Source organism: Mya arenaria, chromosome 9, assembly GCF_026914265.1.
Source record: "Mya arenaria isolate MELC-2E11 chromosome 9, ASM2691426v1".
Classification (NCBI taxonomy): domain Eukaryota; kingdom Metazoa; phylum Mollusca; class Bivalvia; order Myida; family Myidae; genus Mya; species Mya arenaria.
In genome coordinates, this window is record NC_069130.1 from 12,491,725 (window position 1) to 12,518,285 (window position 26,561).

Here is a 26,561-nt window from a genome sequence, read left to right on the forward strand (position 1 = left end):
AATTCGGCAATCTCCGGCAATGTTCGAAAAAGACCATGAAACAATGCATCACGATATAGGCAAATGTGATCAGGCCGCCGGCGATTAAATCAATTACCATTACGCTAGTTAGACCTATTCGATAGCGTAAACAATGTCCTTAAAATAATAAATGTCATTGTCCATGTTCTTCAACGCATACCAGCCCAACAATTGTTTTATTGGTTGTAACAAAATATACGGGGATAGCTGAAATTGTTTATACGAAGTAGAGCAAAATCAACTTTAGGCAAACAGAAGGATCTGCGGGAAAATAACATCAGTAATTAACAGCGAAAGAGTGATGCAATAACGAATCGGTAAAAATATGTTTGTAATACAAAACATTTCTTTATTATTTTTTTTACTAGATTATATACGCATGGGTTATAACTGCTGATAATTGTTAATCCTGAACAAAATAACCGGAGTTCTGTTTGAGTAAGGGATTCATACCACATGCAGGGTGAAGGGGCTAAGACCCTTTCTGGTAGTCATTTATATTCAGTGTGTGTATACCATGTGACAAATTACGTCATGTATGTTACGTCAGAAGGCATCATTTTGCTTAAAATGAAGACTTAAATCAAAGATAACTTTTATTTTACTAAGTAACACCATTTTAAATGAATCAAAGGGTAGTCTATGCCGCTTAAAGAGCCCCGACTTTGTTTTATTGCCGGAGTAAGATAAGATGATTAGTTTCATCAAACACTTCGACAAACTTGTTTCCAAAATAACGTTTTGACAGTCCTCTGTCAGACGGCCGTATTCAATTTGTGAAAAGGTTTGTCGAAGTGTTTTAAGAAACTACACTCTCAATCAAACTCTGGTAAAAGACCGAAGGCGGGGCTCCGTAAGCGGCGTAGACTGCGCTACGTTTCATTTAAAATGGTGAAGGAATAGGAAAGTTATCTTTATTTAAAGTCTTCATTCGAAACAAAATATTGCCTTCTGATGGCGCAGTATGACGCAATTTATTACGTGGTATAACACACACTATATATTCATTCCATGGTACTTCCTTCTGTTTTTGATGCAAATGACCGATCAAAAAACCAGCAACAGTTCTTATTTTTTTATCAAGAGCTGTCAGTCCTGGTTTCAGGGTCAACCATGAACTTTAGAGACAAAGATCAGGAATAAGATTTACACACGCTGCACATTTCATAGTACTTATCGACTTAATAATAACAAAGTATGACAATTTAAAACAAATCTTAAACAATATAATGAAATTGGAGATATACTCAGTTCCCAGCGACGACAAAATCAGAAAGGTCATTAACAGCCAATTTCCTCCTCAATACAATACCCTCTCATCTGCTAATGGCCAGGGTCAATAAAAATCGTTAAGCCTTTAGATCACGACTTTCTAGGCTTAACTCCGTTTTTTTTTTGGATTAGGCTGCGTTTCGATGAAAAATATTGTTAGGACATTTATCGCATAGATTTTGTCCGTAACGTCATGGAGATTTCTGAGCTCTCTTACGCAGAGTAAGGTTTACGAATAAAATATCTTATTGAAACGGGACCAAAGTTTGCAAGACGGAGTGAGGGGCTCCTTCCAAGACTGATCCTCCTTAGTCGGATTGTTATTTCTTGTGTCTAATTTCGAACGAAATAATAACGGAGTCGGGGACGCTTCAGCCTTTGAATAAGTGTCATGAGCGATTCGCCGCTTGCTCAACAATATTTCAAACCAGTATATACGCCTTAATTTGTGGTCTCTGAACGCACATCGCTAGACGTTACCATTTTAAACATAACAATATATTTTATTTTGTGTTGTTGTTGCCTTGCCATGCTATTCCCGCTAACCACGTATTTAGACGTAAACCGTAAACGTGTAAACATGTTTCTACTATACTGTTCTTCCTTTCCAACTTCAGGGCTGGCTCGTCTGATTCATGTAGAATTTCATCGTCGCGCCGTACATATTATACTCGACTATATGAAGATAATACGAAATATTCTTAACAAAAGACAACTGAACTCAAATACTAACGCAATCCATTTCCTTTCTTCCCGACATTTTATATAAAACAATCAAATTTTAATACACGTAATAAAAGTGTTTAGAATGTACTATTTTTAATTTTCTAATCACCCCTATGATGTATTGTGCTAATATAAAACCTTCTAGGCAATTATGAAGAATTAAGTAATACGTTAGACATCATTACGATGATGAAATAGACACAGTTTTAATGGGATGATATATTTACTGTTTAAATATGGGTATAAACAGAACCTCAATAATTTTTACCAACTTTTTCTAATGAATGCCTACCATGTTTATAGAGAAGGAACAAAAGAGGTTTAAAACGTATGTAATAAAACACAAAATGTTTGAGCACCGTCAAAGGATCCATCAATACACAGTATTAAAGACATCACTGATACCTCGATGGCCATTAACATTATTGGCGCCGCTCTGAAGAGCGCGCCTATTATGGAATGGGAATTTATTTTAGTTAGTGGTAGGAGCGGTTTTTAAGTTGTCCTACTTGTAATTGGATCAGAGAGCACAGTTATCTGGGCGGGTGGAGGGAGACGCAATCCCTTGGACACGTTCCAATAAAGATCTCAAGGCTTAAGATCGTTAACCGTAACCTTAGCGCAAAAACTCAATATCTGCTTTTATTTATATAGGCAGTAATTGAGTCATTGCACTAGGGTGACGCTTCATTATATAGATTCCGTCCATTACTCTTCAGGTATCCCCGAGCTCTCTTTGAGACTTAGATATTTTATTGAAAATGGGCCATATCATCGAATCACATTGTTTCACATTTAGATGATGACGTCACATATATGATTGAAATCTCTGGTATGTCCAGTTACACGAGGTTTGACAACATATGGAAACAAGTTTGATGGGTGGTTCGGATATTTTTTCAGCCGGACATGAGTATCACCCCTCTTCCAAAATGAGCAATGACACGAAAGGAAGCATTTAGTAGCACAGACGAAAAAGTGGGACTGCTGTGTCATATTGAACACAATCGTCAAGCTAATGCCGTGTCATATTTAACATATTCTTCCAGATTATGCTGTGTCATATTTACCATACTCGACCACTACTATGCTTTAACTTCAAACTAGAGTTCAGAAAGGATATATCCAAGTTTACCCCTCACTTTGCGACCATCTTACATTATTTTTTCGGTTTGCTCAATTTGTTTGAAAAGAGAAAAGTAAGAATAGTACTTGTCCGAAACACCCATCAATTCTTTTTTCACGTGAGATGAAAAACACGTGGTGTGTACGCAGTGTGCTACAAGGGTAGGTATATATCTATGTACGTGCATTTATATATAATGGACGTCACCTGCCCGTCATGTGTGATCCATCAAAATCACGGTTGAATAACAAATATCAGCTTACATTCAACATTCTCTGAAAAAATGACTAACATCCATTATATTATGTTTTCAAACATATTTATCCTGATTATACATGTATTACAAGTATTATATTTTGTTAATGAATGGAATGGAGTGTAGGTGTGTAACAATTATTTCGAGGATCATTTTACAATACAAGTACCTTTTAAACTTTCTTACTCCGACAATACACATAATTGCACTTAATACACAACAAGGAATGAAAACGGTTACAAACAACAACGGATATAAATAAACATATACGGTAACATTAAACGAAGTGCACATGAACGATATCATTACTCAAGTATGAAACTACCATATCTCAAGAAAGGGGTAGAATTGATTTATCATTAAAGGGACTTGACACCAAGTGTTACAATTGCAATCAAAATAAATTTGTCGAAAACATATAATTGATACCGTTGTGTACAACGCATTAAATCTTACTTACTGATGTATCACATCGCTTACGACACATGCATCTTTCGCAGTTTTTTTCCAATTCGAAATTTACTGAGTTTGTCTACCACGTAAATCCCAGTTAATTCAAAGAGCGTCGGTATATGCATATGTGCTAATCACGTTATCTTTACATGCTAAATATACACACTATACACTGGGAAGCCATTATGCGCTATTTTAAACGGGTAAACTCAGATGAGATAGCGACAAAATATTAATTTTAATAAAGTAATATGATGTATTAACGGCCTCATATAAGCTCAAATTGAAAATAAATTGTATGCTTGTTATGCGGAAATAATGTATTTGCCGATTTTGGGATCATCTGGGGTCTAGCCCATTTTATAAAGTGTTAGTTATTTTGGCTTTATCAATTACACACATAACATATATTATATGTTTCCTATCATTTATAAATTATTGTTATACATTTTGGGGTATTAATTATTAACATATACGATATGTTAGCAATTTGATATCATTATACCCAATATCGTCCAATGACAGAATCGTACAACCCAGCAATTATTAAAGCCAATATTGAGGTATTCTACACATTTGAGAATTAGAACTGTACAACTCCACATTTATTGATGCCAATGTTGTGAGGTATTCTACACATATAAACATTAAAACGGAACAACTTCACACTTATTGATGCCAATGTTGTAAGGTATTCTACACATATAAACATTAAACCGGAACAACTTCACACTTATTGATGCCAATGTTGTAAGGTATTCTACATGTGTGAGAATAAGAACAATAAAACTATAAAATTATTGACGACACAACTCAACACTTATTGATGCCCACAATATGAAGTATGATTGCGCATTGTAACTGTCAACATATGTAATAAGATTCATCAACATATCTTGAAAATAATTAATACTTTGGCCAAGATTAAAACAGTTTTCACGAAGACCGACGGCAAAAACTCAACGGCAATACTTCGATCTTTTTCATTCGAAACACGGACGAGCTACATTTGATAATTACTGAAAAAAGATAACAAAAAGTCAAAGGAACTACAGGGAAAACCCCAGTAGCTAAAACAAGAGGTGCACAGGCTGGTACAAACAATATCACAGCTTAAATCCATCTACAGAGGTTGAAGGAACAGATTCTTTGTAAGAGCGTCCTTGTACTGGCATATTTCTACCCGTTCTTCGGTGGTCTTGTCAAGTTTTAGTCGATTTACCTGCAAAACAAACACAATCATTACTTATGGGGGAAAACGTATGCAATTAAGCCATTCAAATAGTCCAATGTTTATCATCAAATAGTTAAAAAACAAAACGATCACCTACAAAACACTGGTAGCATTGACCGACATTTTTTCAAAAAGGAATACAGTGTAAGAGTATAAGCATCTTTCATGGCCGCTCGTGTAAACCCGAGCGTAGGTTGTTTTGCTTGAGAGGTTTACCGAGTTTCCTCATAACACCCTTTGCGATGGTTGGGATGAACGTGGCTTACACGAGCGGCCATGGTAGATGCTTTTCATCACCCACCTTAGTTAAACAAAACATAGTAAAAACATATCTTAATTTTTTACATACAGGTTCTTTTTATCGTTGCTATTGGGCAAAATAATAAGGATTTCCAGCATGATCACATATTTGGATCTACTTAGCTGTGTTGGGAGAATTTAATATCTTTGAAACGCTTGGACTTTAAACTTATACTTAGTTAGGATATAGCCACATTCACCTCTCAATACGCGGACTTCCTACATTTTGTGCTTTTGACTTTTGTCGCATTGCTCAACTTCCGGAAAAGGTACTAGAATCATACTTGTCCGAAATACCCATCAATTTTATATGTGCATGTGACAAGCGACATAGTCAAAAGTCAATCTTGTGTTAAGTTGAATATCCATTTTCAATGGTATATATGTCTTACTCATATTGCTAAAAAAAATACGAATCGCCTTATTCGTTAAAATATATTGACCTTCATTTGGTAAGAAATGGCAAACTGGTGATCGTATACAAAAGCAATTTGTCCTTTTGTAAACGACAATGATACAGGATTACAAGAATGTTAGCAAAAAGCTCTGAGCCAGTATTCATAAACCATCTTAAGTCCTTTCTATACTTAAGTCCATTTTTTAATTTAAGTACCTCACTGGTGATAAGATATAATTTCTTGATAATTTTAAAAATACTTAAATTTCATAATACTTGGAAAAAAATCTTTAATGCATTTTTGTATTGAAATATTTTAATTTAACTATGAAAAGTTAAGGAAAGTGAATACCGGCCCTGAAATATGTGTTTATCATTTAATGATGCATGGAGCAATTCGAGGATTACAAAATAATGAGTTAAACATAAAGGGGCACAATGTTTGTTAACGCATAGTTCGCGATATTATGTTTATTATGTTAATTCATTTGACATTGATGATATAAACCCCCCCAAATGATTTGTGAACAGATAAAAATATGAGCCTTTATATGTTTACTGTTTTCTATTTTTAGCTACGTGGTCACACATTCCGCAGTTTAAACAGCGCAAATTTCGCAAATATCCTTTTATCTGTACACATGCTTTTTTTATCATAAAAATCAAATGAGGTCAACATATTAATACATTAAAATTAAATTGTGACTCTTTAAAAAATAATAATAATAATAATAATAATAATAATATGTTTAGTTGAAAATAAACATTATTTTCACTTAGTAATATTAAGGTTTGGCCAACTTTGATTTTTAGGTATTTACCTTGACAGCATGTTTTCTATGATACAAACGTTTTGACATAGGTATCATTTTGTGCATTGACAACAATGCATTTACCTTCTTATTCGATATAAAATCACTTCATATTTCCTTATGATTTTTTCCTTATATTTTATTATCGATATCGAAAAATCGAGATGAAAAAGCCAACATTAGAAGAACTGTTCAAATAAAAACGGAAGGAATAAATTCGGGACAGGGAATCAATTTTCGAAACAAAATCTTTCTAACAGGTGAATTAAAATTTTGAGTAGTCTTCAATTGATTATTGAGCCCTTTCAAATGTATGTTCATAGGATTAATAATGCAAATTGTGTGTACCCATTTGTATTTTGAAAAAAATAATATTGGAAGGGTTAAGAACATAGTAGTATACTGTAAGACATTAATCATTAAAATGGTTATTGGCAACTTTTTGTGTTCAGCTGTAATACGAGTCGAAACATGCCAAGATCTATCATTTTAATATCGCGAACAGTGACTAAAAGGCCTGAAGTAGATGAAGAGCAACGCGCCGAACTAAATCAAGGGAATAGAATGTCTTCAATTAATGACGGTACGAAGTTTAAGCAATTAAGTATGCAACGGCTAATATATCTACCACACAACTAATTAGTTACAATTCATTGGGCGTTGGAGCATAAGGAGTAGGCAAGCACAAACAATTCTCAATCACTTTCGTTTTGTAGGAGCAGGAAGAGTCAACCATGTTGCGGGTTATATTTCTTCTGTGGAGCTTTACCAGTGTCCAAGGTATTTTTAGTTTTATCATATATATGGGTACTAGCCAAATAGTATCAACGATGGAGTTTGTTCGTATCATTTATTCTTGGTTTTAATAAGGTACATTCGGTATTTAAAACAAAAAAAAACGTTCGACTGAAAATATTAAGTTCAATGTTCAATTAAATTTCTCACACTCGCTTTGCATTCAATTGAAATTCGTGATCGTAGAATGTTTAGAAAAATAGAAAAATGACTTAAGTAAAGACATGGTTTAAGATGCTTAATGGCTTTGTTATTTATTTATTTTAGAAAATATGAGTCTAGATTGGATCTAAGAACGATGCAGCTAATCGGATTACTTGTTGTTAAAAACAATATAGTGAATGAAGTTAGTGATGTATGCCAATAAGATTTATTTATGTTGGATATTGAATATCATCCCAGCCCATCATGTAATTAAGAATATAACAAATATTACGTTAAAATCAAAATGAGTAAACGCGCTCTGAAAAAAAAGGATCCGTCGGGCGCAAACACACGAAAGCAAGTTGCCTCGTATAGACTGTTCATTGACTGAAATTTGTACGGCAAAATTGTCATCACCCCATTGTCAGCACCGGCTTTCAATTTGATGACTTGCCGGACCAGATTATCAAGATTAAATTATCCGAAGTAGCAGACACCAATCCTCATTTAAAAGGAGATGATTTCGCATATTCCGTTTTATACATATGGTTGTTATTGTCATGTATTATATATTTACAGGTCAGTTTGGCCGCTTCATGCCATCCCTACCAGGTGGGATGGCACCAAGAAGCTTTGGAGAGCCGCTTCATTCTCTTCCATCGCCATCGCATACTTCATATGGTTTTGGTTTCCCAGGGATGGGTTTTGCCCCTGGGATGCCAGCATATATGCCCGGAGCAGGAGGACCTGGATACTTTGTTGACGGCTTTCCAACATGAGATCATCGTATGAAATGGGTAGTATGCCAGCTTATCGCCACAGTTCCTTTCCTAGTGGCGAAAGCACATTTCCATCTTCCGGATTTCCTCAACGTGTAGACGAACCGAGGCGGCTTATACCAGATCGGAGACGGGAAACGCCTGTTTCTCAACTAAACAGGTCTCCACCCCGAAACGGGTCTCCACCCCGAAACAGGGCTCCAGCCCGAAGACAGATGAACACACATACCGATCACCACCATGGGCATAACCACAATCATGACCATAGGCCTCTTCCAAAGGTAGAGACCAAAACAACGCCAACGCCAACAATGAAACCAACAAATACCAATACCCCACCAAATAAGTACGTGAAACCCATATCCGTTGATGTCGTTCCGAAAGCCACAAAAGATATCCAAGTCGTCATAAAACGGGTGCCTGACCGTGTCGTCCCGAAACCACCAACTGCAGGAAAACTGGGCATAAACCCTTTGCTCGCCGAAAAAGTAGCAAACACTAAAACCGATGAAAAGGTTGCATACGAACTCAAGCCTGACAAATCCACAAAAAGTAACCAAGTCGTCGTTAAACCGGTGCCTGACCGTGTCGTCCCGGACCCGCCAACTACAGGAACATTTGGCATAAACCCTTTGCCAGCCGAAAAAGTCGCAAACACTAAAACCGATGAAAAGGTTGCATACGAACTCAAGCCTGACAAATCCACAAAAAGTAACCAAGTCGTCGTTAAACCGGTGCCTGACCGTGTCGTCCCGGACCCGCCAACTACAGGAACACTTGGCATAAACCCTTTGCCCGCCGTGGATGTCACACACCCTACAATCGAAGAAAAAGTTGCAGCCGAAATCGAAGTCGCTCTAAAGAAAATTGATGCTGAAAATGTGGCAGCCGATTTCGCTCTCAATAGCGTTGCTTCAAAACAAACAGAGCCTGGAAATGTTGCTACAGGCGCTGCAGAAAAGTTGCAAGATATCAGCGTGAAGACCGTGATGAACATCGGCGGGTCGAAACCACCAGGTGGAATGCCAATATTGCTCAGTGGTACACAAAAAGTAAAAGCAAGAGGACCATGTGAGCTTCCTCCAAACTGCATGTGCACTTGCGGGAAACTGGTTTGTGAAAGGACATTAAAAAGGATGACCTTCAGCTGCTCAGAGGGATGTCAGATATCGTGCGAATACTGAGCTAAATCTATTTGTATGTGTAGCTTCGCTTACAATTTAAATACATTTTAAGTGAATTTATTAACACAAGTTTGCTGAATTTGTTAGCAGTATATGATTTTGAAAGAATACACTGTTCGGACTGAATTTATATTATCATTCGTAAAATAGTTCTGTTAAAATAACCAGGACATACACGATGGGATTTGTTTCGTGAGCGATCATAACTATCTATGCTAATAAATATATCATAAAAAACAACAACAACAACAACAACAACAACATTATGTGAACTAGATTTGATATGCATGTCTTATTTATGACTAACATCTGACAATTATGTACATCATTCTATAATCCACAGTATGGCAAAGAAAAGTGTAGGGTCGGTCGGTTAGTGGATACAAACAAATTTGTTTACACCTGAGCTGCTGTTGAACACCCAATATCCCTTTAAACAATGTTTAACTTTTATTTTCCATTATTTAATCGTATGGATAGATAATGATTATTGTCGTAAAACATAAAATGTTGCAGTGACAATATAAATTTAACGATTGATATTAATTTATATAAAAGAAACGACAAAAACATATTACAATTTAAGTTAAGAAATCATGAAGGAAGTAAAGAGTTATTTGATGAATACAAAACAGTGACATTAAAGCATCAAATAAGCAAAGATATTAACCTAAAAAAAATAATATAATTTACATTACGAAAACATAGAGAGTAGAGTTTTATATAAATGATACAAAAGAGTGGCTTTAAAGTACCAAATACACAGAGATCTTAACATCAAATTAAAGAATGAATCTTTTTCCAAGCTGATATAAAACTTAGTACCTACCTTTTTAAGTATAGTCAGAAAGTGATCTGTATACGAGTATTTGCACAGGATATAAGACAATGCCAGAATAAACAGTGAGCAAAAGGCTGGATTGTCGTCATCTAAAAATATAAAGAAAACATGAAGTATAATCTACAGGAAAAAACACATTAAAACAAGAAACGCGATGAGACCTAGTTTCAAAAGATTGACAGAAGAATCTCAACGTGTGCTTATCCTATATTTCATGTTTGGTCATAACAAGTCAAACCTTACTAAGATAGTTTAGCCATAGGTGAGTTTGACGATGCCCTCACGCCCAGTCGACCAACGACTTACATTATTATAATAACCAGGTTTTACTTTGTGAAAACTTTGTTAATAAGTCGTCAGCACATGCTGACCCTCGTTTATGTTTCAGCTGTATTTGTTTAGTAAGAATTTTTCGATTTTGGGTACACACGTGCGTATACTCGAAGTGAGCACGTGCCACGCGTTTCATGCGAACATCTTAAAACGGTTTTTAAGTTCAGATGTCTGCCTGACGCTATCGGCCAACAACGCCACCAAGGCCACACAATATCGCAGCTTTTTTTCGCAACATAAACAAGGTCTCTTTATTTTATTGTAAATAATATCAATCTGCAAAGGACATAGTTTAACACAATAATAACTTGAATCTTTGTTAATGGCTTCATTTGTTTTCAGCGATTAAGTTCGTTTACATGTAATATAATGTTTAATCACGACCGTTGATTATTAAGGCATTAGGAAACCATAAATATACAAACAATTACTAATTGATATTAGATGCGCCGAACAGTTTATAGCGTTTAAACAAGACTATATTATCCCATTAGCGTTTTTAGAAGTGTTTAACTAAAACCACATTTACAGGAGAGAAAAAAACGCAACTTTACTGCTCATATTGTATTCACTGTTAATCAAATTATATGAATTAATGAATGACTGTAATTCTATATTTTGAAAATATTCAGTCACACTAAAATAGCTTAATACCGAAATTTAAGACAGATTGCAATTAGCATACTTTACTCGAACATGTTTCCTGATTGATTAAAACATTAAATTTACGATCACTAATCAGTCACCCAAACAAAACAACCAAAACATCACAAAAAAATAACCATGTGGTGTTTTAAAACCAATGGCAGCCTCATTTAATTCTTAAAAATAACAATTTTGTTAAGGCATCTTATAAAAATAAATTTTACGACCCCCGCAGTGTTCACTGTAATTTAAAGAGGTCTATCATTCAAAAGAACAACACTATTCAAGAACATAATTACACAGCAATTCATATTTATTTTTTTAATACATTTTAACCTTTAAATTCAACTGTGAAGGAAATGAACGTGGCCAATAGGCTACAGCATGTCAGAGAGTTAATATTATAAAGAGGCTAATTGTTTGTTTCAGTGAAAGATGGAAATATATTAGACCGAGTAAGCTCGAAAAGCTATATTTGCACGAGTGACGTGGTCACGAGTGCAAATGATAACGATATGAAATATATTGCGATCGAACAAAAAACAACAAGTTTTTGAAATGCCTTTAAGGAAATAAAATGACAGTTTATTGTTATTTTTTCAGAAAAGCGCGCTTAATCGTATGCGAAGTAATGCTATTCAAGAAAATTCATGGTTGAAATTGTGCCACCACCTTGTGCGGGTTAACGTTTAATTTGAAAGTAAGAGTATGCTAAAATCACAAAACAGTGAGCGCTTGTCTCCCCTATTGTGTGGTCGTAGATGATAAATAATCCATCGTGGACATATTTTTCTATTTGAAAGAGACGAACCAACAAAGACGTTGAATTGAAGTTTGACCTATTGATTCGTATTCAATAGTGAGATCATTCTTGGAAAATGTAAACACATTTTGTATTGTTTAACGTTCCTAAGCCCAAACATTCTTCATTCTTCAGTTATTGACCGGAAACTATTTTCAACACAAGGTCACCGTAACCTTTCAGCCCAAGGTCACAGCCAACAATCGTTTTTTTTTACCGAAAGGTCGATAGTACCTCGACCTTTGACCTCAAAATCAATAGGGGTCATCTATTTATCATTACCAACTGGCATAACAGGTGTGGATTTCTGGATTTTATGGAATTCAAAGAATGGAAACATTATTTTTACACCACAAGATCATTGCGACCTTGACCTTTGACCGACTGATCTCAAATATAATAGGGGTCTAACCATAACAAATCTGCACACCAAGTATGAAGTTCCTGAGTCCAAGCGTTATATAGTTATTGAGCGGAAACGAAGTGTGACCTACGCAGGACTGACCGATAAAGCATAAACAATATGTCTCCCCATAAATGGGGCAGACACAAATACTAAACTGTTAATCAACAGTGAAATATCTTTTTTTCTACCGATAAATCTCTATAAACCACCGGAGTAAATAAATAAAAATCTGACCTCAATGTTGAGCTATATAACTTATGGCAACTGTATTACGTTGAAAATATTCTAAGATGCATTAAATAAGGGAGAAGACAGAACCCTTTTCGCTATACACATGTACATGCTTTTCCGTCGATTTTAAGGCTACATCTCGTCGGATGTAAAGCACAGTGGAACATCGAGGTAAAAAGTCGACTTACAGTGACAGTCTGACAACGTTTTGTTGCGTTAAAACACATTAAACAATATTTTTGATCAACAGGGACATACCGTGTGTCCAAAACCGATAAAGACCCTGTTTAACGAAAAGGTAAGAGTGAGGTTGTGCACACAAACTGGTTTAAACCCCCAGTAAATTTACATTTTACTGACCGTTCCAAGACGGTACCTAACAATCCTTGATAAACATACCTAGTTTTTTATATTTAGTATGTATGCAATGTGCTGTTTGTGGAGTTTTGTGCTTTTCTCTTCCATGTTTCTTGTTTGTGATATTTTGTTTTTATGGTAGTTTTTCGCATAACTATTCACATACCTGCGCTTGTTGCAACAGCAACAACAAAATCAGAATTGTCATTGACATCCACTCCCCCCTCTGCACAAGACGGGGGCTCATTTTCTTCTTCAACTGGGTCTGAAAAGGAAGCCCCCTCTGAAGAGGTATCGTCGCTCTTGCCTTTGCAATCGTTCTCATCATCGTAACCCAGGTTTGTAAGACTGAATGAGGAGCAGCTACCAAGACTAAGTCTGCTTAATCGGGACGTCATTTGTTTTGTCTGGCTGCTTACATCCATTTGTGTTTCACTGCTATCTGAAGAAAACAATGATACATGCATATGAGAAATGTTCATTTTTAACGGTAAAATGACCACATAGTCTTTGAAAACATGTGGATCAAGTTTAATATTGTAATTGTTTTTGTTATAAAATTATGACCAAGGTTAAAATATTACATCGAAGCTACACAGAAGATGACAACGACGCTAAAGCTAGGCAAATACATCGACGTTTGTTCTCCTAAAAATGAAAAGAAAAAAAGAAGCAAATCTCCATCAAAATGAACAAATTACCTTCTAGTTTAACAAGCACACTGTATCATGTCAATGGTAACGCTTGACATTCTAACAGAAACAACTATTTTAACCGAAGGAATGTGACTTGCTTAACATATGTGTATGAGGATTGTGAACATGTACTAAGATCAATGTTCATTTCTTGAGTGCAGGTTTAACAGTCAAATATACAGGGCCAAATTTAAAACTTTACACTGATGCGAAGCTGGCGATGACAACAACGCAAAGGCTATGTCAATTCCTCAACATTTCATTTCCCTATACACAGACGAGCAAAAAATAAAGAAAAATCACACCAATACTTAAAAAGGCCACCCTCTAGTTTAACCAGCGCACAGTATGTGGATAAAAAAACACGTGTCTTTTTTAATCAATAGAGAGACATAAATCAACGTTTATTTTAATATGTATGCAAAAGGCTACAGAAACAAGCTCAGTAGCAAAAAGTTTAAACATAAACCCGGTTTAATAGCACTGGGTAAACGCCAAAGACATAGAGCATAAAACAACAAACAAGAAACATGGAAGAACAGCACAAAACTCCACCAGCAGCACAGTGCATACATATTATTTATAAAAAAAAACTAGGTATGTTTATCAAGAATTGTTACCGCCTTGGAACGATCAGTAAAATGTAAATTTACTGGGGGTTTAAACCAGTTTAAGTGCACAAACCTCACTCTTATCCCAACAATCCTAAATAAAGATAAAAGGCAAAAGGTCAATCTTATCATCGTATGCATTAAACCGAGTAATGTGACTTGCTAAACGTTTTTGTATTTCGATTGTGACCATGTGTACCACGTTCAAAATTGATTTCTTGATAGCAGGTTTCCAAGTAAATCATTTTCTGCACAACCTAAATGATACCTACGACATCAGCTAAGGCCGAAGCTATAAAAACACTTTTAAACACATGGCTTTTATCGTAAGGATACATACACATTGATACGAGCATCAAAAAAGGTATGCAACTCGACTTGTTTTGTTTCTCTAAACTGAGCAAGGGGCATGAGTTGACAAATTTGACAAACATCAGAAAGAGTGATATACCCTACCAAACTTTCGTAATTGTGGATTAACATAAAGTAAAAACTGTTATGGGAGATTGGTTTTCATAATGATTTCCATGAGAAAAGTCGGAATAGATGCATGTGTATCAAGATCATAGAAAAGGAATATCGACAAATGCAAAAAGATACGTTGTTCTCATCCATGATATCAGGATCAAAATAAAGCGGCAACGAACTGAACAACAATATCGCGAATGTTTGATGACAAAATACATGACATTGATCTTGGGACATTTATGCGTGATCACTACATACAAAGATCCAAACACCACAAACAGACAACAGCCAAAGTAAAGGAACTTGCTTGACATTTACATATTGTCAGAAGTAACATGTAAACAGTTTTCTGGGAATATCATGAACTTGTTTGAGTTATGTACAAGGTAGAAAGTGTTTCAACTATAACCTTGACGCTGGAGACACTAAGGCTTTGTAAAAACCGGACCTTTTTCCGACAACGCCAAGGCTTTGTCAATAATTAGATTGTGTTCCGAGAACACAAAGGCTTTGCCAATAATTAGATTGTGTTCCGTCAACACCAAAGCTTTGCCAAAAACTTAACTTTTGTTCCGAAAACACCAAGGCTTTGTAAACAAGCATTTTCAGTGAAAAGATATCCCCCGCCAACGATGGCTTGTTTGTGCTTGATGACTTGTTTGTGCTTGAAGGTTAAAAAAAATCTCAGAAAGAATAAGATAAGCACATTGGTTTATCCCTTTCCGAGCCAAATTATAAAATATCGACCAGGACTACTTTATGATAAAAATTTTTAACGAAATAAATCAGAGGGATGATTAAAAAAAACTGTCTTTTCCGAAACTGCTTACTCGGAAACATCAATCATTGCAAAATAGTACTCAATAGTTGAGATAAAAATGTAGCCGTAGAAATTCACCGAAGAAGTTCATTGCAGGATGTTGGTTCATATGACATTCAAGTTTCATTAAATTCTAGCAGCTAGTTACTGAGAAACGGCTGCAAACAATGATTTATTTAATAAATCAAGGGCAATAACTCAAAGGAAAATTGACCAATCCAAAATATAAATAAACAGGCATCATCGCAGTATGTTGGTTCATATTTATTCCAAGTGTCATGAAATTCTACCAACTAGTTACTGAGAAATGGCTGTAAATGTTTTTCAAACAATCAAGGGCAATAACTCCAAGTACAATTGACCAATCCAAAAAAAAAATGAACAGGCATCATCCCAGTATAGTAATTCATATTTATTTTAAGTTTCATGAAATTCTGCCAGCTAGTGACTATTGGCTGTGAATGTGCATTTTTCAAAAAATCAAGGGCAATAACTCCAAGGACAATTGACCAATCAAATTTTTTTTGGACGGGCATCATTCCAGTATAGTGGTTCCTATTTATTTTAAGTTTCATGAAATTCTACCGGCTAGTTACTGAGAAAACGCAGGTGACGGACGGAAGGAAGGACGGACGGACAGAAGGACGGACGGACAACGCCATTTCAATATCCCCCTCCCTATTTCATAGGCGGGGGATAATAACTAGATTTTGTTCCGACGACTCCAAGGCTTTGTCAATAACTAGATTTTGTTCCGACAACAAAGGCTTTGCCAATAACTAAACTTTTGTTCCGACAACACTAAATCTTTGCCAATAACTAGACCTTTTTTCGACACCACCAAGGCTTTTCAAATAAGTCGACTTTTTTTTGATAAATAGACGAGCTAAAACTACAAGTATGTTACGCCCTGAACTAGCAACATACCGGCAAGAATGATTCCACCCGCTTGTACCAGGACAATCTTAGGCTTTCCTTGCAGCGCCTTGCAATTCTTGCTGGAAAACATGTCCACTATCTCCTGTAGAGATATCATGTCGCCGTCCACACACAAAATGTCACCCTTGGAACCATACGACATGATCACTAACATAAATACGCACGTATCTTCGGTAATCTTTTCCCGTTCCGCTACTAACCAAGCAAGTAACCCCTGAAATCATCAATAAAGTGCAAGTTACCCCTTAAATCATCAATACAGTGCAAGTAACCCCTGAAATCATCAATACAGTGCAAGTAACCCCTTAAATCATCAATACAGTGCAAGTTACCCCAGAAATCATCAAAACAGTGCAAGTAAACCATGAAATCATCAATACAGTGCAAGTTACCCCTGAAATCATCAATACAGTGCAAGTTACCCCTGAAATCATCAATACAGTGCAAGTTACCCCTGAAATCATCAATACAGTGCAAGTAACCCTTTAAATCATCAATACAGTGCAAGTAACCCTTTATATCATCAATACAGTGCAAGTAACCCCTTAAATCATCAAAACAGTGCAAGTAACCCCTGAAATCATCAATACAGTGCAAGTAACCCCTGAAATCATCAATACAGTGCAAGTAAACCCTGAAATCATCAATACAGTGCAAGTTACCCCTGAAATCATCAATACAGTGCAAGTTACCCCTGAAATCATCAATTCAGTGCAAGTTACTCCTGAAATCATCAATACAGTGCAATTAGAGAAGTACTAGTAGATCAAGACCAAAAAGGAAAAAGTGAAAAGGTTCCAAGTGTTAACATTGGTCTCCTTTAAAGGGGCTGGATACAAGATGATACAATATTGCAAGAAAAAAATGAATTGTCAAAAAATACTAGAACATAACATCGCTTACGACACATGCATCTTTCGCAGTTTTTGCGCATTTTTCAAATTCGCAATTTACTAGGGATGTCTACCACATAGATCCCAGTAATTTTAAAAGTAGCGTCGGTATATTTATCTGTACTCATAAACAGATTTTATTTTAACTGGGAAAACATTATGCGATATTTTAAACGGGGAAACACAGATAAGACAGCAACAGGAGTGTTGTTTATTATTTTAATCAAGTAAAGTGTATTATCGTCTCCTACTAGCTTGCATTGACAATTGTAAGCTTGTTTTGAGGAAATACTGTATTTGCCGATTTCTGGTGTCTAACCCCTTTAAAACATGTTTGAGCTACAACCCTTGAAAAATAATTAGTAAATATTGTTTCAATGCATCAAAACCTTTATAAGCTTTGCTATATGAAGGTATAGTTTATAATTATGCTCTTCGTGTCATGGAAGAATAATCCACTGCAGTATTAGGAAACAACACCATGTTTTCTAACCGTGTGATCACACAAAACAATATTTTCAGAATTTCAGAACTCGTCCAAATTATTGTTGCTATAAAACGAATTTGATCGTTCACTGGAAATCAAGATATTTTCTGTTTCTCTTATAAAAAAAGTTTCAGACAAACCTCGATTTATTTGCATTTACTTAAAATCGTGTGAGAAACAGAACGCTGTAGTAGTTTGTATCCATTTGCTATGAAACTTTGTCAGAATCTTTACTGAAGTTATCATAACAGTAGCGAAAATAACAGCACCAGAAATAACAGTAGTGAAAAAACAGCAGTGAAAACTACAGAAGCTGAAATAAAAGAAGCGAAAATAAAATAAGCGGAAATAACAGAAGCCAGGTTAAAATAACGCTAGTAAAAATAACAACAGCAAGATTAACAGCAGAAGAAATAACGAAAGTGAAAAATAAGTGGAAAAAACAGCAACGAAAATAACAGTAGTGAAAATACAATAGAGAAAAAACAACTGCAAAAAATAAACGGAGTGAAAATAACAGAAATGAATAAGCATGAAGCGAAAACATCAGCAGCGAATATAACAGAAGTGTAAATTACAGTTGTGAAAATAACGACGTGAAAAAAACAGATGTTAAAATAACAAAAGCGAGAGTAACAGTAGTGGAGTGGTAAAAGTAAAAATAACAGTAGTAAAAATAACAGCATCAGAAATAACAGTAGTGAAAAATCAGTAGCGGAAATAACTGTACCGCCAATAACAGTAGTAAAAACAGCAGCAGAAATAATAGTGGTGAAAATAAAAGTGGATAAATAATAGTAGTGACAATGACAGTCGAAATATGAAAGTAGTGAAAATAACAGCAGGGATCATACCATGATATTTTAACAAAAAGCATAAATGACTATTTAATACATACCTCCTTCTTTACATTGGCTGTGAGGTTGTACTCAAAATTGAGTTCCTTCATGACGTTCTGAAATCTGTATCTATCATTGTCACCGCCACTCCGAATTTTGTATCTTTCTGCAAAGTGTTGGTTGGATATCACCAAACATTTTCTCTTTCCAGTCATGGGATATGCCTGAATGGATTCAACAGCTACCATTTAATAATGCAAAAAAAAGGTAATTGACTTCACATTTTTATAGGCCACAATTACAAAATGGAGTTTTAGTTTCACCCATTCGGTAAATGGACGGTTAACAATGTCAGAAAGCTGTACAATTTAACTACACTGAAAGTAGATCGCATAGCAGTTTTAATTTAGCAGTTAAACTTAATGTATTAATCTTAGGAATCTTAATTATGTATGCAATGAAATAAACCAAAACACTTCATTTAATTAATGATGTAGTTAAATTTTACGACCTACTTCTACTGATGTACCGGCATACGAGGTTGTTTCGATAGAAAATGGCCAAGGAGTTCCGAATGAGTTTCACCTAGGAATTTCATAAACAAAAACTTACATTTCGATACGTAACTGCTTGTGCCTGCGCTTGAGTAGTTACTTTAAAAATCGTAGAGAATGGACCAAGATCTAATTTGGGACCAGTTGGCCAGTCTGAAAATAAATGCAAGAAAGAAATAACACTAGTTTCCAACAGGAAGTGAAAACAAAAACCATTTTTTCTTAGAGTATGTGTACTTTAAATGGGTACCCCTTATCAAGCCGTACTGTAGGACAAGGGCGTCATTAAACAATGAAGATACGAGATAGAAATAAATTATCTTTTATAAATGAACATCAAGATCAACACAATGAAAACACATGTACATCAATGATAAAAATAAAATCCTTGATAACAATTCGCAATGCAGTTGATAACATATACCTGGTACATACATTCTAAACACAGCACAAACAATTATTTATTGACAGTTAGGATCAATGCACCATTGACAACGCAGCATAGCAACAGATTATGCACCCTAGCGACAACTTATGAACCCATCAACAGCTAAAGCACCCTAGTAACAGCCTAGGCACCCTGACAACAGATAAGTCACCACATCAACAGCTGAGGCACGCTCGCAACATCTAACAGATTTTTACAATAGCTTAGGCACAACACACAACAACATCAGCTAAAACTCCCTAGCAACAGCCGAGGCATCTCAGGACACAGCTAATGAACCCTTACAACAGCTTAGACCCTCTAGTAACAGCTTAGGCACCCTAAAACAACAATGCACCCCAATAACAGCTATGACTATCTAGCAAAAGCTTCGGCACCCTAGAATCAGCTAAATCACCCAAGCAACAGCTTATGCACCCAAGAAAGAGCTAATACACCCTACCAACAGCTGAGGCAACCTAGCAACAGCTTCGGCACCCTAGAAACACGTAATACACCACACCAACAGCTTAGGGAACCTAAAAAAGCTAATGCACCCTAACAATAGCTTAGACACACAAGCAACAGCCTAGGCACTCAAGAAACATCACACAAGCAACAGCCTAGGCACTCAAGAAACATCACGCAAGCAACAGCCTAGGCACTCAAGAAACATCACGCAAGCAACAGCCTAGGCACTCAAGAAACATCACGCAAGCAACAGCCTAGGCACTCAAGAAACATCACGCAAGCAACAGCCTAGGCACTCAAGAAACATCACACAAGCAACAGCCTAGGCACTCAAGAAACATCACGCAAGCAACAGCTTAGGCACTCAAGAAACATCACGCAAGCAACAGCTTAGGCACTCAAGAAACATCACGCAAGCAACAGCTTAGGCACTCAAGAAACATCACGCAAGCAACAGCTTAGGCACTCAAGAAACATCACGCAAGCAACAGCCTAGGCACTCAAGAAACATCACGCAAGCAACAGCTTAGGCACTCAAGAAACATCACGCAAGCAACAGCCTAGGCACTCAAGAAACATCACGCAAGCAACAGCCTAGGCACTCAAGAAACATCACGCAAGCAACAGCCTAGGCACTCAAGAAACATCACGCAAGCAACAGCCTAGGCACTCAAGAAACATCACGCAAGCAACAGCCTAGGCACTCAAGAAACATCACGCAAGCAACAGCCTAGGCACTCAAGAAACATCACGCAAGCAACAGCCTAGGCACTCAAGAAACATCACGCAAGCAACAGCTTATGTACACTAGCATTAGTTTACGCACGCTAGCATCAGTTGAGGCATGCTAGCAACAGCCAAGGCTTTCTAGCAGCAGCTCTGGCACGCTTAGCAACAGTTTAGGCACCCTCGCAACAGCTAAGGCACCCTAGCAAACAGCTAAGGCCATACGCAATTTATACCAGTCACACAGACATATTTAACTCTACAGACTACTCAATCTTAAAATTTGAGGTACATACCAACAGCAGTCTCTGGCAAATCTGCACCATCATCTTCTTCTTCCTTCTCAAATACCTCATCTAGAAGTACATTAGAATATAAGTGGAAAAAATGACCTCCAGAGATTTCAATTACAATAATTCATATATGGAACTAAACTTTTTATAAAGTAAGCAGCACAAAATAGCATATCCTTTATAATATTGAACAAAATCTCTGAATGGAGTAATAAGCATCGTTATTAAAATGGGGAAAATACCAAGAATTGCTTGTTATAGAAAATCCACCTCATTTCGTCTGGTGTACATATTGCCACCGAGATTACGATGGTAGCCCACATGGCAACAACAACAGAGGCAAAAGAATGAAGTGCACAAAACTTTAAAATCATATATTTACCTTTTGCATAATTTGGATCTGGTAAGCTCTCTGGAAGCAAAGACTCAGGATTTTCAACATTCAGATCCTTGTCCGGTGGAAGTGGTTTAATCTTTGCACTTGGTTTGTTCATTACTCCCTTCCCTGGACTTTTGCCAGGTTCACTTGATTTAATTACGGACTCGCCAGTTGCACCAGTACCTTGGGAAGTTCCTTTGATTTTGGACGATGGGTAATTTTCTTTTGACTTAATTGGATCTTTTGGTGATAATCCTGGAACTGGTACTGAGAGTGGTCGAGTATATATTGTTTTTTCATCCTCTTTAGCTGTCTTTCCCATTTGCTTGTTTTTATTTTTAAACCCTTTATCAAACTCTTTGTCATTGGTCTTTACATCGCCTCCTGCTTTCTCATTCCGTAAACTATATGTCTTTTGATCCTCTGGGAGGATAAGGGTAGCATAGAACGGATCTAAATGAACCGCTACATGTCCGTGGTGTCTTTTAACAAGAGAACGACAAAACCAATCAAAGGCTCTCGGTCCTCTTTTGGGCAAAATGTTCAAAAATTCCCTGGTTTTGTTGTCCTTTGTATCTTTGGACTAAGAAAATAAATGTATTTGTTACTTTCATGTATGTTGTTTACTTTCAAACATAAAATATTTTTTCCCAATTTCAAGAAAAAAATCCCTTAGTTAATAATTAATGAGATGAAATCAGTCACAAAAAGCCTGGCTTACGACTTTGACCTTGCCCAGGTCACCAGGGCTTTAGCGCAGGAACAATTCATTCGGAACAATTGTTCATTTACAATTATAAATGCATTTATCAGCACTTTTGGGTTCTATACATTATATATATAATTCCACAAGATGTTGCCCAAATTGATGATTTTGTTGTGTATTTGTATTCCTAATATTTGCCAATTATTACACGACTTGAAAAAACAAGTCCCGAATCGACAAAAAGGCCTGAATATTCTTCCCAAATTTTAAGTTGCAAATTTTTCCCAAAAAATGGACAGAAAAAGCCCTTCAAACAAACCCAAGTAATTATTTGATTACCATATGCTTGCAATCATTTTGTTTCAAGGCAAAAGGTTTAGCATGTTGTTCTCTATTAGGGCAGAAGGATGCTACCAAACGAGGACAAGGTGAATCACCCTTATGAAACTGCCTATATATATATATGCACTGTGAATCACCCTTATGAAACTGCCTATATATGTACTGTAAGTATATTTAAGTATCTGGTGTGTACCATTCCGATTTTAAATGATATATTAATGACAGATTAATTAAATATATATTTTTTCAGACCTGGCTGTCAAAGATAACATGTTAAAGCGCAAGCATCTATTTTCAACAGGTCCTTTATTTTGTTGAAAGGATAGCACATGGAAGAGCAAACGGTGGGATGCACAGCAGTTCCATTGCGATACCCTAGCTCTTTTTGAATAGATTCATTGGCTCTATTATGTTGTTGCTTTCAGTTATAATACAATCGATTGTTGCAAATTTTAGTTCCAACCAATCAATTTTTTATTATAATGGATCATCGGAACATCACTAATATACAAATCATAAAGTACCTCAATTTCTTGGCGCATGTTTTCATTAATGATGTTTGATTCCGTCAGGTCATCCAGTATACCATGCAGGTCCGATATCTGCTCCACAAGATAGGAGCGATTTGTCCTGAGAATGTCTTTGTGTTTTTTATCCATCTCAAATTTCAGTTTACATTCAACACTCCTGAAATACAATGGAAAAACATCTTTTAATAGGATAACATAATGTAATGGGAATGTTAGACCTAGATCTTAAACAGGAGTTAGGACTTCTGTTGCACGCCGCCTTTCATTACAAAATGATATTTTTTACTAACTCAGGCATATATTTTTAAAATAAAAATCATAATATATATTTCATAATTATTTCAAAGATAACAATTCTTATTTGACATATGTACATGATGTTAAAGGGCACACAAGTAAAAATAAAGTACATACAGTTGGCCGTGGTTAACAAAACCAGGCACTTTTCTACCCAGGGAGTTAATAATTATGAAGGCTTTTAGCTAGGTTTTAAAAATAGCAGAGTGCTGTTAAAAAAGGACAGATTACTATAAGGAAGAAAAGGGGACATTGAGTCAGGGTGTGAAGAATTTTAACATAATGAATTTCACAGAAAAGGCTAAGAATTCTGCTTAATTAAAGAAACATAAGATTCTAACTGCCTAATATGTCAAGTTTGTATGTATTTATAACCATATTTCAAATTTTAAGCCAAACAAAATAAATACTTTTTATCTAAAGGGACTAGTTCATGGTTTGTAAAATGCACTTCAAAGGAAAAAAATAAAATACCATAACGTGACAAATCGCTAGGAGTTTTAAAAGTAAGTTACTGACAGCTGGAAACCTTCAACAAATGTTGCCATTTGCTCAAATATTGTCTTTGAAGGACACAATAAGTAACCCTAGTAAGCTATTCAGCAAAAGGTTTTAGCATAATTGGTTGATGGACGTTATCATATGATTCTACCAATGTATAAGATGAAGGTTAACTTATCCATCAGCCTTCATAAAGTTTGTGTGACTGAGTGGTTATAAAGGCGTAGGTTTTCTATTTTTATCCGGACTGTTTTGACATGGCTTCGCTCCCCTATACAACCCAAACATATTTTTCTCTTTACTTTTTTCTGCAATTTCAGTATCAAAGAGTAAATTACTTATAAAGTAAGTATTTTCAGAAACCAGGAAAGCTCACTTTGTGTGTCTAAAAACATGAGTGAGTACCTTTAAGAATTTAATTCTATGAAGGCAGGAGGATGCACATTCTGGTCTGCATGAGGGCAGAACGGTGTATTCATAAAGGGACAGGGTGCATTGCTCAACCTCCTATAACACTCTATAGCTACCAACCTAATTATGTTAACTAAGTACAAGAGTGATACCTCTAAATCTGTAACTGACAATAAGAGAGGTTTGCTCCTTAAACTTTTGCAAACAGTCCGCCAAACCTAACACCAACCCAACCATATTACAATATACCCCTCTTTACATACAAAATTGTTTGCAAGGGTATTATGTTAATGGTTTAAAACTGAAAATGAAATTTCTATACATCCATATGTAATAAATATACAATATCACTGTCAGCATGGTGTCACCTTACAGAGAAATGTTATCAAAATATCTATCATTATAAAGCACATTCCATGCAGTACTAATGATCATTTTATTATAATATTCATTACTGTTTAGGCCACTTAAAAGCCACATGTTTTCTTAATAAATGTCATTTTAACGATGCATTATTTTGTTAATATATATATATATAATATATTGTTATATATTGTTATATTATTTAGACTCTAAAAAGAAATACCTGTACCATTGTCTTACTCTCGGTTTAATCATCATTAGTAGATATTTATTATTATTATATACCCATCATAAATCCACACGCAATTCATATTGCAAAATATAGTAGTCCGTATTCCATCCAGTGCATTACGGCCGTATTCCACTCTTGTAACGTCACGTCATAACAAGTATCGTTGCGCGATGTTAAAATGATATCATTAAACAAAATAGTGCGTCGTTAAAATGATATTTATTATGAAAACATGTGGCTTTTAAGTGATCTAACCAGTAATTTTTATTATAATATGATTATTAGTACTGCATGTTGATCTGGAATGTCGTATATGTGGAGGCTTGTTCCTCGTGAAATCCGAATCTGCAAAAATCCACTCGAGTCCAATACAACCTCCCGGATCAAAACCCTATTTTATTAAAATAACTTCTGAAACAAACTGAACAGTGGTAGTACTGTAAATAGTTATTATGTCCAACAAAGTATGTCGAAACATGTAAGTTGAATGTCATTCAATCCTAGCACCCAAATACATGTATACTATACAAGGCTATTGAAAAGTATATATAGGATTCCAGGAGTTGTATAGTGTTGTTCAACGGACTTCAGTTATGAATAAGTGGAGCAAAATATAAATACTGTTTTTCAATATATTTAATAATATGATAAAATATAACAAATAATCAAAATGGGCTAATACCTATTTATGATTGTTTCAAATTTATATCTATTTATTAACATCTGTCAAACACATGCAACTACTTTTTTTTTTTTCGGCAAGTATTTTGTTTAGGTGTTACGACTTTTAATATGCTGTTAATCCCATGTATATATTGCTACTTACAATTTTGCTATTTCAATGTAAACAATTATCCTTTAAGATGTGCTCTTGAAAAAACTAACCATTTTACAGTGGTATGTCAACTAGCGAAACCGTGCGCGTGTGGATTGCCCGTACTGCTGGGAAAACTTATGATGATATCACTGTTTTCAATGCTTTAATCAAATTTTGTAATTTGTAATTGTATGCATGAATATGATAACGAACAGCTTTTGTAAATACTTGTTCAAATATTTAATCATTTTAACCTATATTCTTATTCTTCCAGGTCACAAGCTCATTGTTATTTTTGATATGTTATCATATGTATGTAATAATAATGTTTGTTATTCATGTCTAAAAATAGCTCATTGAGCTAATGTTTTTTCTTAACACACACCCAACTTAAAATAAAGATTCTTGTATCTTGAACATTTCTAAACAGGAGCTTACGGCTTATAAAGGCAGAACAATTCCCACCAGGGCTTTTTCTGCCCGTTTTGGGAAAAAGACCCTCGACATTTTGGGAAATTTTGAGTCGTGAATATTCCTAAATTGGGAAATTTTACAGTTAAAAAAACAAGCTTTTCAGTCTCCTGTGAATTAGGAAATTTTTATATATTAGTTTCTTTTCCCTTTCAAAGACCTTAAATGGCTGATA

General features: G+C 35.5%; 2 protein-coding genes across 2 annotated transcripts; one reads left to right on the forward strand and one right to left on the reverse strand.

Moving 5' to 3' along the window:
* Positions 1-4,446: 4,446 nt before the first annotated feature.
* LOC128203176 (cell death protein 3-like) lies at positions 4,447-26,005 on the reverse strand. Its single transcript, XM_052904471.1, has 10 exons — positions 25,984-26,005; positions 23,289-23,451; positions 21,720-22,299; positions 21,341-21,400; positions 19,479-19,573; positions 18,926-19,090; positions 16,636-16,861; positions 13,281-13,556; positions 10,329-10,429; positions 4,447-5,076 (listed from the first exon to the last, which is right to left on the reverse strand). The coding sequence occupies exons 2-10, from the start codon at positions 23,421-23,423 to the stop codon at positions 4,978-4,980; spliced, it is 1,737 nt and encodes a 578-aa protein (XP_052760431.1). The 5' UTR covers positions 23,424-23,451; positions 25,984-26,005; the 3' UTR covers positions 4,447-4,977.
* On the forward strand, positions 7,051-10,309 carry LOC128203178 (uncharacterized). Its single transcript, XM_052904472.1, has 2 exons — positions 7,051-7,377; positions 8,116-10,309. Exon 2 carries the CDS (start codon positions 8,312-8,314, stop codon positions 9,497-9,499), a length of 1,188 nt encoding a protein of 395 aa, XP_052760432.1. The 5' UTR covers positions 7,051-7,377; positions 8,116-8,311; the 3' UTR covers positions 9,500-10,309.
* Positions 26,006-26,561: the final 556 nt, after the last annotated feature.

What these genes read in the sequence shown, in the direction of transcription:
- LOC128203178 (XM_052904472.1), top strand. Translation starts at nt 8,312, where the DNA reads ATGAGATCATCGTATGAAATGGGTAGTATGCCAGCTTATCGCCACAGT.
- LOC128203176 (XM_052904471.1), bottom strand. Translation starts at nt 23,423, where the DNA reads ATGGATAAAAAACACAAAGACATTCTCAGGACAAATCGCTCCTATCTT. An exon ending in AGATCCAAATTATGCAAAAG is followed by an intron (nt 21,401 to 21,719) that starts GTAAATATATGA and finishes ATGTACTTCTAG; the next exon opens with ATGAGGTATTTGAGAAGGAA. An exon ending in TTTGCCAGAGACTGCTGTTG is followed by an intron (nt 19,574 to 21,340) that starts GTATGTACCTCA and finishes ATTTATTTTCAG; the next exon opens with ACTGGCCAACTGGTCCCAAA.